The 16,220-nt window shown below is 36.7% G+C and overlaps 1 protein-coding gene across 2 annotated transcripts in view; it reads left to right on the top strand.

Moving 5' to 3' along the window:
* EPC2 (enhancer of polycomb homolog 2) overlaps positions 1-13,143 on the top strand; it is a 143,417-nt gene extending 130,274 nt beyond the window's left edge. For both annotated transcript variants that reach the window (XM_054477998.2, XM_063647441.1), the window contains exons 11-14: positions 6,555-6,691; positions 8,526-8,685; positions 9,600-9,933; positions 11,245-13,143. In XM_054477998.2, coding sequence (XP_054333973.1) covers positions 6,555-6,691; positions 8,526-8,685; positions 9,600-9,933; positions 11,245-11,317 — 704 coding nt within the window. In that variant the 3' untranslated portion in view covers positions 11,318-13,143. The remainder of the gene's footprint in view (positions 1-6,554; positions 6,692-8,525; positions 8,686-9,599; positions 9,934-11,244) is intronic.
* Positions 13,144-16,220: the final 3,077 nt, after the last annotated feature.

The raw sequence follows: 16,220 nt of genomic DNA on the forward strand, positions 1-16,220 counted from the left end.
AAAAATACAAAAAAATTAGCCAGGTGTGGTGGTGGGTGCCTGTAGTCCCAGCTACTCGGGAGATTGAGGAGGAGAATGGCGTGAACCCGGGAGGCAGAGCTTGCAGCAAGCCGAGATCCTGCCACTGCACTCCAGCCTGGGCAACAGAGCGAGACTCCCTCTCAAAAAAAAAAAAAAAAAGAAAAACCCACTTCTCAAAGAGTAAAAGCAGGATAAAGAATAGATTGATTGTGGTGAACATGACAATTGAGTAACCAAGAGAAACTAATTTCATACATTATTTAGTATCTGTTATATGCGAAACACTGTGTTAAATGTTTAAAAGTTGCAAGTTTTACAAGACAATACTTACCTTCAAGGAACTTAATTAATAGCACATGCAAATATTACATTCTTCATATAAACGGGATAATCCTTTGAAACTACAGTATTATTTAACTGTTCTTTGAAATGATGTTCTTAAATCCAGAACTCAAGAAAATACATTTCATATCTAAAAGTGCTTTGCTTTTTCAGATTTGAAAGGACAGATTAATTTACATTTAGTTTTAGTTTTCTCTAATGCATGGTTGCAAATTAACATAATACTTTTTTCTTTTCTTACCTGTCATAATATACAGAATAGATACCAGCAGCCTTTTTGACCAGCTTTAAATATCTTAATATTACCAATTTCTTTTCTGGTTTTTTTTGTTTGTTTGTTTGTTTTGAGACAGAGTCTCACTCTGTCACCCAGGCTGGAGTACAGTGGCACAATCTCAGCTCACTGCAAGCTCCGCCTCCCGGGTTCACGCCATTCTCCTGCCTCAGCCTCCCAAGTAGCTGGGACTACAGGCGCCCGCCACCACACCTGGCTAATTGTTTTTGTATTTTTTTACTAGAGACGGGGTTTCACTGTGTTAGCCAGGATGGTCTCAATCTCCTGACCTCGTGATCCACCCGCCTTGGCCTCCCAAAATGCTGGGATTACAGGTGTGAGCCACCACGCCAGGCCAATATGACTAATTTCTAAAATCATTAAGTTTGTACAGTTTTCCAAGAGAAATTCCTGATTTTTAATTTCTTCAGTTTCTCTTCCCATTAATTCTTAAATTGTAATAAATGTTTGCAACTATGATAGTTTTAGGATTGGTATTATGTGATTTAACATCTAGCTAAGGGTTAGGGTTGCTTCCAGAGGAGAGAAATGGATTCAGACCTAAGGGATTAAAATATTTTAGTTTGACTATAAAAGGAAATAATGAAGTTTCAATTGTAAATATTTGGCTTGGGTTTCAGAAGTTTAAGTGGATTTTTAGTCTTTCTTCATTATCCTCACATCTGTTTGTTCTTCATTCCCCAACCCCTCTTATCTTTCCTCTCCCCACCCTCAAATCAGTTGATTTGTTAGTTTGTCTTTCACTGTAAGAGTTACATTTGTAAGATGTATATAGTCCTGGAAAGGTCACGTCAACCCTCGTGGATATGTTTGTCAGCAGAGTAGCACCAGTGGTTTATATGAACTTTCATCTGACTTCCTACTCTAACCCAGAGGATCTGATGTAAGATCCCTCTCTCTACCCTTTAATCCTGCCCCAGATCTGCCCTTTAAAACAGACAAAAATTGCATATAGTCAGCATATCTTTGATAAAGCATATACCAAAACTCTTGTAACACTGGGTATAGTGACTCACCTCTGTAATCCTAGCACTTTGTGAGGACAAAGTGGGCGAATGGCTTGAGGCCAGGAGGTTGAGAACAGCCTGGGCAACATAGCAAGACCCTGTCTCTCTTTTTTTTTTTTTTTTTGAGACAGAGTCTTGTTCTCTCGCCCACACTGGAGTGCAATGGCACGATTCCGGCTCACTGCAATCTTCACCTCCCAGGCGAAGCAATTTTCGTGCATCAGCCTCCCAAGTAGCTGGATTATAGGCACATGCCACCACACCCAGCTAATTTTTTTATTTTTAGTAGAGACGGGGTTTCACCATGTTGCCCAGGCTGGTCTTGAACCCCTGACCTCAGGTGATCCACCCACCTTGGCCTCCCAAAGTGCTGGGATTACAGACGTGAGCCACTGCACCCAGCCAAAGACCCTGTCTCTTAAAAAAGAGAAAAAAAAAGAAAAGACACTCTTGTAACAAAGACTGACCTGGTAGATGAAGAAATACTAGATGATGTATTCTTTTTGACTTTTAAATAATCTTTACTACCAAATTAGGTATTCCTCATTAAGCTATGAAAATTTGGTCTAGGCTAGTATTTGAAAAATTCATGACTTCCCAAGAATACATCTTAGCCCAGTTTAAGAAACACTGCATTAAAAGTTAAGAGATGATGAAAAAACAAAGGCACAAGCACAAAAATCCTGTGTTCCTACTCTGTTATGGGATGATGATCCAGAAGATCCAGAGTGTATTTCTGTTTAGATTGTTCTTTTTGTTTGTCAACAAAAAAAATACAAAGTTAACAAAGATTTCCCATATACTCAAGAATACCTGTGGGCACAAGCTTAAGAAGCAGGGACCTAAAGCTTTATAATCATTATGTTAGTGTAAAATCTGTGGAGGTACCCAGAGTATGTTTTTAGTTGATCACTAAAAAGTCACCGTAGGCAGAGCACCATACAGGAACCACACACCTAAAAGGCAAAGGATGAAATGAGGGATGGCTGGGACCTTTGAAAACAAAGTCTGCTTTCCAAGGTTGGTGACAGATACCTAAGAAAAGGCATATGGATTTATCTGAGGAATAAAAGTAGACTGGTAATTACAAGATAGATAATGCATCAGATTTGTAGAAGATAGCCAGAAAGGTGAGGGGCTTTCGTGAAAAACAGACTGTTCTGTATACAACATATCTAGAAATGCAAGTATGTTACTAATGTCCTGAATGACATATCTGGGTATATAAAAGGGAAAATCGTGTAACAAGTATGCCAAATGTGTTATATAGAATGTGTTACCTAGGAAGTTTTGCAAAACATTTTACTTAGGGAAAGGAATACTTCTCATCTATCTGGAGTATTGAAATACTCCTACCTTCACAAAACAATCAGATTTATGGTTACTTTTAAATTGATAAGACTTGTGGGCATGTGGTGGGATAAATTTATGACCAGCATGAATTTCGCTTTTAAGCTAGCAATTTAAGATCAACTAGTGAAAAGAACTTGGCTTGGCCCTAAGCAAAAGAAGCAGAGAATCTCAGTTTCCCTTTTGTACATTCCCACTTGTCCATGGTGCCACCATCACCTCACCCAAAGCTGAGTCTCTAACTTGTATCTCATTCTGAAACAAATTTGTTCACTCTATAACTATTACCTCTTCCTGATGTACTTTGATGTGTGCCTCTTAGTAACCCAAAGCAATGTAAGAAATCTCTTAAGAATGTATTTCAGTAACTTATGAAAGAAAAAATAACTAGTAGAGAAAGTGCTTTAAATCAAATTTCTACCACCCGCCCCTGCCCCCCCGCCCACCACCAGTAAGTAAACCCTGAGAACCCTGAGAATTGCAATTCAATATTTTGTCCATCCTATTAAAACTATGCATTTCATACCACTTTTCCTCCTCCCTGAAATAATAAAGGAGTTAGAAAGGAGTTAGATGTTTTGTATGTGTTCCAGTTTTGTGTCATTGATTACTATTGGCAATTTTTGTCTAAAGTTTTGAAGTAATAATAAACAGTGCTCTAGAAAATTCTGAATGAGGAAAATCAGCTTGTTTCAAGCACAGAATACCTTACTTAATAATAAAGAGCTAGATGTCAAGAATGGATATAACATATTGAGATTGAGGTAAGAGGGAAAAGAAAAAAATGAATGTAATTTTTTAAAGCATATATATATAGAATTAAATTTGTGTCAGTGATTCTCAACCAGAAGTGGGATCAGAAATGAGAATTTTAGTAACAAAGTCCACCTTAGGTTTAAAAAGGTTAAGAAACACTGACCATTAATCTGAATAATTTGGATTGCAACCAGGTTGGGATTTTCTGAGTTTTCTATGAGGAGAAAAGAATAAGGTTCCTGAGCAAATTAATGGTCTCAAGAAGACAGGACAGTAAATGGAGACCAAAAAAAAAAACCAGCTAATTTTATCTGTTTCCCTTTTTAATATGTACACAAATAATCATGGTTCATAAAAGCAAGTGGAACACAGCTAGTTGGCAGTATCTTGTTATCTATGGTCTGCCAACCCAAAAAATAGTTTTTGTTGTTGTTAAAAAGTAGCAATTTGGGCTGGTCACAGTAGCTCATGCATGTAATTCCAGCACTTTGGGAGACTGAGGCAGGAAGATCACTTGCGGCCATGAACTGGAGGCCAGCCTGGGCAACATAATGAGACCCTGGGTATACAAAAAATTTCTAAAATTAGCCAGGTGTGATGCCATGCACCTGTAGTTCCAGTCACTCAGGAGGCTGAGGCAGGAGGATTGCTTGAACCAGGAGTTCAAGGCTACAGTGAGCTATGATTGCACCACTGCACTCTAGCCTGGGCAATAGAGCAAGACTCTGTCTCCAAAAAACTGTTCTTTCTACTAATTTAGGTATATACTTTATTCTGAATTAGTAAGATCTTATCAACTGACTTAAAAGATTTTAGAAAGAAGAAAAAATTTTCATTCTTGTTTCTCAATTTTGAAATAGTAACTGAAAGTATGTATTCTTATTTGGCTTATTCCTCACTTAATGTTAATCACTGTGCCTCTCACCTTTTCACCAGAACATAAAGCTCAACTCTGGACACACTTGACACTGGACTTAAGGACTGTTGTGATAATACCAGATTCCAAGTCCATTTCTTTTGAATTGGTGCACTGTACACATAGGACTTAAACAGATGTATTCGGGTTTAATTTAAGATTTTTCTTTCTGCCTTTGTATCTAATAAACTATTTTTCATCTCTTTCCCCAAGGTTTTCAAACAGCTGGAAATACATGAATACTTCACATTTTCATTTGAGTTTGAAGATTATAAATTTAGAATTAAAAAAAAATTTTTCATTTAAAAATAGAACACTTGCAGTGAATTTAACATGTGCAAAGAAAGACATTTGATTTTGTTGGTAATTCAGTAAGATAACTAATGTGTACTTCAAAAATACAGGTAATATAAAATTTTGGAGTGAGCACTGTAATAGCCCCCAGTTTTGAGTCTTTTAAAAATAAAATTGCTATCTAAGAACTGTTTTCCCCTTGTAGTCCAATACAAATTTTAATGGTAATATTGTGGAACAGAAATGAGATGTATCTAAAGCTTTGTTCATTTCTGGGGCATAACTCCTTTTTCATAGAAAATAGACTGTACTAGGCATAACTTGTTATATCTAATTTACCATAAAACTTTTTGATTATTCATGTGTGATCCTATTCAACAGAAAACTTGGGAGAGTTAAGTAGGCTAGATTGAGGCTATAGTTGTCAATCTAAACTCCTTTAGGTCATATTGATTAGATCACTCAATTGCATGTAAAGATTGATTCATTAATTGGTATTTCTTATGTCTGTCTTTTCTTCCCAAATACATTCCAGGACTTTGGAACAGAGATCCTCTTCTTCTTTTCCCCTGTATTCACTGTGACTCTTAGTGCAGCATTCTGCATTATAGTAGATAGTAAATATTTGTCGATTGAAATCATTGGGAGAAAGGAAAGCAAGCAATAAAGAAAATAGAGCAAAATTACTCTAAAGTACATGTATTATCATGTCATTTAATTTTTATTGACTCTAATATTGTAGTGACTTCCATGGAAATGTCTTTGTGTTCTCTAAATCAGCTTATCAGTGATCTACTTAAATATCAACGAATGAAATTTTGTTTACATTTCTTTGAGAAAAGTGGTTTCTGTAACTTAGCTGATTTTTTCAACCAAAGTTGTAGATGTCTTGTTTTCATTTGAAACACACTTTTAACACAGTTGGTCGCAGTAGAATTTACTGCATCTGAGGATACATAGTATCTTCAGTTTTCTGAATACTTGTCTGATTTCTAGCCCATATTTTTATAGATGGATTTACTTTAGGCATTGAATCTATTGGCTTAAACTATGGTTTATGGTTATGTTAGATGAATGTTGTTCTCTACCTTGATTTGTAATCAGAGAATAAAGTATTTTCACTTCAATGTTTTATGAAACCAGCAGTAAAAATCATTTATAGTCTTGCAGATGGTCCTGCTTTCTTATTAAGGCTATAACTTAGTCATCATTATTGTTAACATGAATAAATACAGTTTTTCTCATTACATGCTCTCCATAATATAGAGAATTAAGAGTGGTCTCAAAGATACTAAGTCTGAATAAATGGTAAAATACTCATGTTAGAACTGTATTATTCAACAAAAACTACATTTAGGCACTTTTCTTAGCATGTGTTGGAGATCATAGATACAAGCATACACCACACTTGCTGAAAGATTTGCCATTTTCATTAGATTATTTTCTGATAATCCATATTGTAATTTGTAATTGCTTTCATCTTAATTGTGGAATAAGTTTATATCATATTCTGCTTGTGTTATTAAAAATCTTTTAAAATGTACTCATTTCCAAAATTCATGTTCTTTACCAGTAACAGGGGGTATCACAGAAGAGCAGTTTCAGACACATCAGCAGCAGTTAGTTCAGATGCAAAGGCAGCAACTGGCCCAGCTTCAGCAGAAACAGCAATCTCAGCATTCCTCGCAACAGGCACATCCAAAAGCACAGGTAAACTGCTCTTTTTGTCATAGTTACGTTTGTTTCTTTCATCATTATGTAGTTTTATTCCATTTTAGTCAAGTCACAGAAGATAATCTTGGTTTTGCCACTCTTGATTTGGGGTCTGTAACCTGAATTTCTTTTCAGTTAATGTATGTAATTTTAAGTGACTAGCTTATAAACTAATCTCTTGATATTTTGAGAAGAGTGCTGGAGCCAAATATGGTATTTTAAATTTTTTGAAGGGTTGTTGAGAATTTATAGAAGTAATTACATATGTAGTTGTAAGAATCATTCTCCACCTCCACTCCCCCAAAGAAGATTTTTTTGAAAGATAAAACTTTCCTAACCACTTCCTAAACTATGTGTTTAAGTGCCACGTGGATGTGCTCCATGAGCTGGGCAGTAATTCAGTTGAATTGTGCAATACATTAACAGCATAACCCCTTGCCATTGTGAATCACATTTCCCTGTTGAAGAAAATTGCAGCCAGGCACGGTGGCTCATGCCTGTAATCCCAGCACTTTGGGCTGCCGAGGCGGGCGGATCACTTGCGGTCAGGAGTTCAAGATCAGCCTGGTCAATGTGGCAAAACCCTATCTCTACTAAAAATACTAAAACTAACTGGGCATGGTGGTGAATACCTGTAAGCCCAGCTACTTGGGAGGCTGAGGCATGAGAATCGCTTGAACCCTGAAGGTGGAGGTTTCAGTGAGCTAAGATCGCGCCACTGCACTCCAGCCTGGGTGATAGAGTCAGACTATGTCTCAAAAAAAAAAAAAAGAAAAATTTTTTTTTAATTAAAATTTTTTAAAATGAAGAAGAAAATTGCCACTAGGGGAAGTTGTTTGTAGACACCACTAAATAAAGATGCTAGAAATAAGATTAAAAATACTTCATAAAACCATAATTGCCAGAAGGAGCCAGCCCTGCCAACACCTTGATTTTAACCCCATAAGCTTCATTGTGGACTTCTGGCCTGCAGAACTATATGATGATAAATTTCTGTTTTAAGCCACTAAAAACAAAACTAAGAAATCTATTTCAAATTTGAACCACCTGAAAAACATAAACCTTGCGTTTTAGGTCTTAAGTTTTATTGCTCTATAATTCTAAAACCACTTCTAAAGTAATAACTGAGGTTTACTCAATTTTGGTTATATTTTGTGAGCTCTCAGGCTAGAATCTGCCCATTGTGGTTCAGCCCATTCTCAAAGGGTCGGTCAGTACGCTGACTTTAAAGATCCTGACTCCAGTAACATGAAAATCTCAGTGACCCTGGAACCCAACACTCCTGTGACATCCAGGTGGATCTGGGACTTGCTCAAGGACTAGGGCTGTAGGACTTAGTAACTAGGATTTAGTAACCAGTTTTATACAGAATCAAGGAGGAATGGCCATTTAACTTTACTTTGTTTGCTTTTTCTGAGTCTCTTGGTTAACCAACCAAAAGTATTTTCATCCTGTTTCAGGGTTAGGCCAAGATAGGTTTTCACATTGTGACAAAAATGTCTATTAATCATCTCTATGATTTCATTTTATCCAAGTATCTAGTTTGTCAAGCATTTTTAAAACCATTAATATTTATTGGAAAAATTAATAGAACATTAAAGCCTTGGGTTATTTAATCTCTAGTTCTTTCTCAGAAATAACTTCTCAGTTTTCGTTCATTTCCCTGCTTCATATGCCAAAAATCATCTATGGAATCGTAGATCTCTTAATCTAAACACTTGTAATTGTTCAAGGTTAGAAAGGCAACAGCCTCTTGGGTTTGCCCCATCCCTTAATATGTTCATAAAATCACATCTAAAAATTAGAGTGTTTAACTTTGTTCATTTTATAGGGCTCAAGCACCTCTGACTGTATGTCTAAAACACTTGACTCAGCCAGCGCCCACTTTGCTGCATCTGCAGTGGTCAGTGCACCTGTTCCAAGTCGCAGTGAGGTAGCCAAGGAACAGAACACTGGCCACAACAACATAAACGGTGTTGTCCAGCCTTCAGGTACAGCTGGGGTTTCACATGGTACCTACTTTCTTGAAGTTGTAACTCAGTGATTGGGAGTTTGTTTTTTGTTTTTTTATCCAAGGGGAAAATGTGTATAAGAAGTCAGTCAGGACTCTTTAGGATTTCTTTGGAAAGAGAGGGGGACATAGGTGGATGTTTTCTAGAATTCATGTAGAATCTACTCCTTGTTTTCTCCCTCATCCATTGAATACATACCTGTGTAACATTCTCCCCTTCCTGGTTTCATTCACATACTGCCAGTTGCCTCACATCTTAGGAAATCTGTTGAGCTAACCATCCCCATTGAATCATCCACGCATTGATAAAAAGGTGAAATATAATCCAGGACAGTAATAAATTGGAAATCAGATTTGCCTTCCCACTCTTACATACTGCTCATAGGCATACTAACTCTGGCTCCCTCTCTTTAGATAGAGTATTGCCGTGAAACCCTGTCTGCTTCTTAGTACCCTGAGTCTGCAAAGACTGGCTATTCCTATCATTCTTCAACTACCTCTCAGACCCTAGGATTTTCCAGTTGCTTTTATATATACCCGTGAGCCTGATTGTCCATTTTTACTAATATTAATGCATGTGTACATACTTAGGGAAACCCAACTGTCATTTCCATCTGTCCTGTTATACTTAACTCCACAGTTGCCAGATATAGGCGGCAGAATACTTTGCAAAGCCCTTTTATGTAGACCAGTAGAAAGAGGGTGTTTTGGGGATTGTAGCAGATTAGTACATTCTACTTAGTGATCAGAAGCTCCCTTTGGAGAGACCAGTGTGTGAAAAGTTAACTTGGCATTCAATTCAAATACAAATGTTCATATTTATTTTATTAAACTTCTAAAAATAGTTGTATTGATGTCTCATGATACTAATTGAATGACTTCTTTCTTTTTCAGGAACCTCTAAAACATTATACTCCACCAATATGGCTTTATCATCCAGCCCAGGGATTTCAGCTGTACAACTTGTAAGGACAGTTGGCCACACCACTACAAACCACTTAATCCCAGCATTGTGCACAAGCAGTCCTCAGACACTTCCCATGAACAATTCCTGCCTGACAAATGCAGTGCACCTCAATAATGTCAGTGTTGTTTCTCCAGTCAATGTGCATATCAATACACGGACTTCAGCACCATCGCCAACAGCCTTAAAACTTGCCACAGTTGCTGCCAGTATGGACAGAGTGCCAAAGGTTACTCCCAGCAGTGCCATCAGCAGCATAGCAAGGTGTGTGTGTGTGTTTCAGTGATTTTTCTCCCTTTGTGCTGGCTGTCCTATGGGAAGAAAAAGACTTTTTTTTTACACTGCTCAAGCAATAGGTGTTTATTGACAGACTTGATTTTTCATAGATACTGAAGATCTGTATAAAGCTCTGTGACTTAGGTATTTGTTTAAGGTGCCTAGTAGGATGCTTAAATGCCAACCTAGTAGGATTGTTAGAGAAAGAGAGAGTAGTAGTAGAGAGAGAGAGAGAAAGGAAAAGAAAGAAAAGGACATCAAACTGTCAAACACATCAGAGTCTATGTTAGAAGCTTCAGTTACTCTTCCCCCCCACTGCCCACCCCACCCCCGAGATGGAGTCTTGCTGTCTTGCCCAGGCTGGAGTGCAATGGCGCAATCTCAGCTCACTGCAGCCTCCGCCTCCCGGGTTCAAGTGATTCTCCTGCCTCAGCCTCCCAAGTAGCTGGGACTATAGGCACATGCTACCATGCCTGGCTAATTTTTGTATTTTTAGCAGAGATGGGGTTTCATCATGTTGGCCAGGATAGTCTCAATCTCCTGACCTGGTGATCCACCCGCCTCAGCCTGCCAAAGTGCTGGGATTACAGGCGTGAAGTTACTCTTGTATTAATGTTTCATAGTTTAGGCAGTCTGGAAGATGGGAGTTGTTATGATTAACTCCATGCCAGAGTTTAGGTTTCACATCCAAATTTGTGTTTTCTTTAGCGTCATACACAAAGGGAAAGTAAATTACCTTATGTATATTAAAAATGAGAATATTCTAGGATTAACGTACATCTATAATATATTTTAGAATGTTTTTATATTTCTTGCTATGACACGAATACAAGGAGAACAATGAATCAGAAAAAAATTAATTTGCATAGGTTAATAAATACATGATCTTAAGCCTATAGAATTAAACTCTAGTGGAAAGTAATTTCAGTAATATTGTGCTCCTAATGGTTATTCTTTTTGAGTGTCATATGCTTCATCTCTCGAGAAAAAAAAAAGAAAAACTTGGTTTGTCCTGTGATACATATTTCATAAGTAATTTCTCATTGGCTTCTACTGAAATGCCATGTTGTTATTATCTTTCCTAAGTAAATAGCCATAATAAGAAAATTAGGAATTAATGGAATTTCTGAGCTGAAGAAAAGTTTTTCTCATTCCTATCTAGAAATGGCAAAAATGGGAATTGTTTTTGTGAAGTCATGTTTAGTTGTAATTACATAACAATGTTTTTGTAAAATACTAAGTGGTAACATCATGTTCTAGAGAGTATTGATATTTATTTTATCCTTTGCCTTACCATAGAGAGAACCACGAACCAGAAAGATTGGGCTTAAATGGAATAGCAGAGACAACAGTAGCTATGGAAGTGACATAACCTAAAACACGTGGCTCTGACCTGTGCTGATGGTGTGCAGTCATTCATATTCCAGCTGAATGCAAAAGGCAACACTCTGTGGATCACAGAGTGTAACAATGGACCTAAATGGACTATAGTATATTGGATGTTAAATCCATATATGATGTATATTTTGTAAAATTGGGAAAATCACTACCTTGTAAAATAGTTTATTTGTATCATCAATATTATTTCTGTTACTTGAATAGTAGATATTCATCATCATGCTTTTGCACTTGAATTTGCAACTGAATGGATTTTAAAAAATAATTCTTTAATGGGATCATGAGCATGAAATGGGATCCTGCATCACTTGTTTTAACTATTTATTTTGCCATGTTTACATTTTGTATCTTGTAAAAATAAATCCAACTTTGTGTCTAAAAAGTTAAAGATTCATAGCTAGGAAATGAAATTCTTGTAATTTTTTTCTAAAGGAACTGTAAAGTTTTCACTTGGTTCATTTTGTTTCACAATTTGACTAGATGGACTTTTTGGTAAATACTTAGTGGCATTTCACTGTCAAATATGAAGTTCAAGGCAAAATAGTATTTTCTATTACTGTGCAGGGGAAAGGGATGGATCGATACATGCAAATTTAATGTAGTAACTCACTTTTCCATATATTTTGAATGTATATTTCTATTTATAATACCAATTTATAAAAAATAATTACACAGAAAAAATGGAATAGGAAAAATTATGCATCTAGCACATTTAAACTGTGCAGATATGAAAATTTCGAGGATTACATTTTATCTGAAGGCTGCATATTTTAACTGGCTTTAAAACTGTAACACACCACATAAAAGATACTTTACCGGGTATGTATTGCATTATATCATTGCAATAATTATTGGAAGTCTAGATATCGAGCCATCCCAGGTGTTGGGAGGGGGGAAGGGTTGTGGCAAGATTGTCTTTTCAATTTTGGAGAGTTTTCCTGTGGCTACAAGGCAAGTAACGGGTTGGAAAAAGTCTGACTGTAAGCGTTGGACACCTTCATAGTGTAGTGTTTTAGTGACTTTTTTTATACGGTTCTTGTAAATTAGATACGTGTAGTGGTGTTTCAGAATGTTTGTTTATGCACTAGTTCAGACAACTTTCCCTGTTACTTGTTCTTGATAAGTGAAAACTGCAGGGAAATAAAAAATACATATCAAAACATGGACATGCTGCATATGTGTTTATTTCACAATGTGCACACAGTATAAGTGAAAATTTAAGGGAGATGATAGCACTTAACAGCACTTTTCATGTTCACATGCTTTCCAAGCATTAATGAAAAGAACTATAGGAAGCTCATCTGTGGGCTCTATTGGGTTTCAGATAATCCAATATAAACTACCTTTGATATGAAAGTTCGTAAGATTTTTTACAGAATGTAAGTAATTTGCAGTATCGGTCATTGAAATGTCATAAGTGAGCCTCATTTTATAAATAAAAGTTTAGAGTAGAATTATATTGCAAGGGGGTTTTGTCAAGTAAGTACTGGGAAATGTAAATATTTTTAATGAATACAATTAAAACCATTTCAAGCTTACATAATTTTATACTTTACATTTTTTATATCTGCAGTCCTGAAAGTTGTAAATTGATATGTCAGTTGAATTAATGGGCCAAGATTTCTGGTGAAAGTGGTTTTTATTCAGGTCCTAAATGTGTAAAGCAATTTATGGTCAAAACCATAGAAAAAATACTAATTTTGTCTTGGTTGTGACCTGATAGGATCCATGCTCGTTTCTGCCATACTACCTCTGGAGTTACTCATTGCTGATTATATAAAGGAAATAATTTTGATTTGATATGTATTATGACTGTGTTCATTCTGCTTATAGTTGGATGTATCTCCTTGCTATTAAGAACTTAAAACAACTTTAGTGCCAATTGCAGAGAAAGCTTTTTTCCCCGTTTTACTGAAGTAAAGCATGAAGTGAATTTGCCTTATGTGATATATGTGTTATAAATAAGTAAAACAAAAGAACTATCCATTTGTACGGTTTCTGGAGGTGGTGGCAAATCCAGAACTTATAAGACTGATGACCAATTGATTTGTTCCTTTTGAAGTAAAATAGAAACATAAGCCTTCCTTATTTTGTTGGTTGTAACTGTTTCATGGATGGCATTTCAGTTACGTACATACACATTTTCCATTGCTTCTCTAAAACTTAAGTGACAAATATTTGTTTTCACTTTATTAAATTGAAGAATAGTCTGTTTCTGCACTGGACAGCACTGCTCTCTTAGTTTTCTCAGGAAATTAGTGTTGGTACTTGGAGTCCAGTAAGCTTTCAGAATCCTTGGAGAATGTGTTTATTTGAAATAGGGGGAGGTGGTTAATTTTTTTAAAAAAATAACAAAACGGGTAACTCTCACGTGGTAGGATATTCTTAATTCAGCACAGATAAAAACATTTTTGATTGTATTTTTCTTATTTCTCTACCTTCATAAAGAGAGTACGCCCCCTTCCTTTCCCAATAATTCAAGGTCATTTTTATGATGTAGCTCTAAGTATATTTGAGGATTTGTTTTCTTTTGCAAAAGACCAAGGGAAAAACTAAAAAATTTATAGGGCACATTTTAAAACTATATACATAACACACACACACACGTATATTCTGGCTTTTTAAAAAACAGGAATGTATTTGCAACTGTGCTAGGTGTTTTTTTTATTACTAAGGTGGTTTTAGCGGGGAAGGTAGGGGGAAAACAAGGAGGACCAACATTACAGAAACTTACCTAGTATGTACTGCTGTATTTGAGTATGATGCTACACTTTTCAACAAATTTTGTTGATCAACAATATACTTGTGACTGAAGTGTTTTATTGTCTCTTAACTGACTTGGCAAACTTCCAAATTTTAAAAGGTAAGAATATCTCAAGGGATTATGAATATTATATCCTGTAAGATAAGAGATGTTTTTCATCACTGACAGCAGCATCATAATAGCCGACATCATGGAGCATGTAGCATTCTCTCTTAATGACTTTCTCATTTACTCCTAACAACAATTCTGTTTAGTAATATTATTTTTCCCATTTTAAAGATCAGGAAGATGAAGTTTAGAGAAGTTAGGTAACTCACTCTATGTCACATAGCTGTTAAGTTACTGAGGAATTAAACTTAGGAGTCACCACACCTAACCACACTGCCTTCTACCGTTAACATGAAAGAAGCCCTCCTCGAAGTATTTATTCTATTTCTCAGTCCACTTGTTAGCAGCATCCTTAGCAGTTTAGAATTTCATTTAGAAGACAGCCACCCAACTATTACACCACGAGACTGAGTGAATTATATCGAACTGTGGCTTCTAGCCATCCACTGAGGAAACCCAAATATTCTTTTCTGCCTGCCGGACCTAGCGAGTAAGTGCTAAAGCTCTCAACACAAAGCAATGGGAGCGAGGTCTGGTCCAAGTCTTGGCTGATCTAGCACTTTCTAGACCTGTTTCCCCATCTATAAGATGAGCAAGTTCTTGAAACTCCATAAAAGAGGCCACACTGAGAAGCTTCGTGGAGGTGTGCATGTGGCTCGTGTGTCATTGGTTGCTTATTAAGGAAGTAAATTATGTGAGCTCTAAGGCTTAGCATACAGTTTAGAGCTTATATAAGCTCTAGACACATATATATAAGCTCTACACACACATATTTATACACACACACACACTTCTGGGATACATATGCAGTTCTGGGATACATATGCAGAACACGCTGGTTTGTTACATAGGTATACACATGCTGTGGTGGTTTGCTGCACCCATCAACCCGTCATCTACATTAGGTATTTCTCCTAATGCTATCCCTCCCCTAGACCCCCACACCCAACAGGCCCCGGTGTGTGATGTTCCCCTCCCTGTGTCCATGTGCTCTCATTGATCAACTCTCACTTATGAGTGAGAACATGAGGTGTTTGATTTTCTGTTCCTGTGTTAGTTTGCTGAGGATGATGGTTTCCAGCTTCATCCATGTCCCTGCGAAGGACATGAACTCATCCCTTTTTATGACTGCATAGTATTCCATGGTGTATATGTGGCACATTTTCTTTATCCAGTCTACCGTTGATGGGCATTTGGGTTGATTCCAAGTCTTTGCTATTGTGTATAGTGCTGCAATAAACATACAAGTGTTTATAGTAAATGATTTATAATCCTTTGGGTATATACCCAGTAATGGGATTGCTGGGTCAAGTGGTATTTCCAGTTCTAGATCCTTGAGGTATCACCACACTGTCTTCCACAATGGTTGAACTAATTTACACTCCCACCAACAGTGTAAAAGTGTTCCTATTTCTCCACATCTTCTCCAGCATCTGTTGTTTCCTAACTTTTTAATGATAGCCATTCTAACTGGCGTGAGATGGTATCTCATTGTGGTTTTCATTTGCATTTCTCTAATGACTAGTGATGATGAGCTTTTCTTCATATGTTTGTTGGCCGCATAAATGTCTTTTTTGAGAGGCATCTGTTCATATCCTTTGCCCACTTTTTGATGGGGTTTTTTTGTTGTTGTTGTAAATTTGTTTAGGTTCCTTGTAGATTCTGGGTATTAGCCCTTTGTCAGATAGATAGATTGCAAAAATTTTCTCCCATTCTATAGGTTGCCTGTTCACTGTGATGATAGTTTCTTTTGCTGTGCAGCTCTTTAGTTTAATTAGATCCCATTTGTCAATTTTGACTTTTGTTGCCATTGGTTTTGGTGTTTTAGTCATGAAGTCTTTGCCCATGCCTATGTCCTGAAAGGTATCGCCTAGGTTTTCTTCTAGGGTTTTTATGGTTTTAGGTTTCCAGTCTTTAATCCACCTTGAGTTAATTTTTGTATAAGGTGTAAGGAAGGGATTCAGTTTCAGTTTTCTGCAAATGGCTAGCCAGTTTTCCCAACACC

This window comes from Pongo pygmaeus, chromosome 11, assembly GCF_028885625.2.
Source record: "Pongo pygmaeus isolate AG05252 chromosome 11, NHGRI_mPonPyg2-v2.0_pri, whole genome shotgun sequence".
Lineage (NCBI taxonomy): Eukaryota > Metazoa > Chordata > Mammalia > Primates > Hominidae > Pongo > Pongo pygmaeus.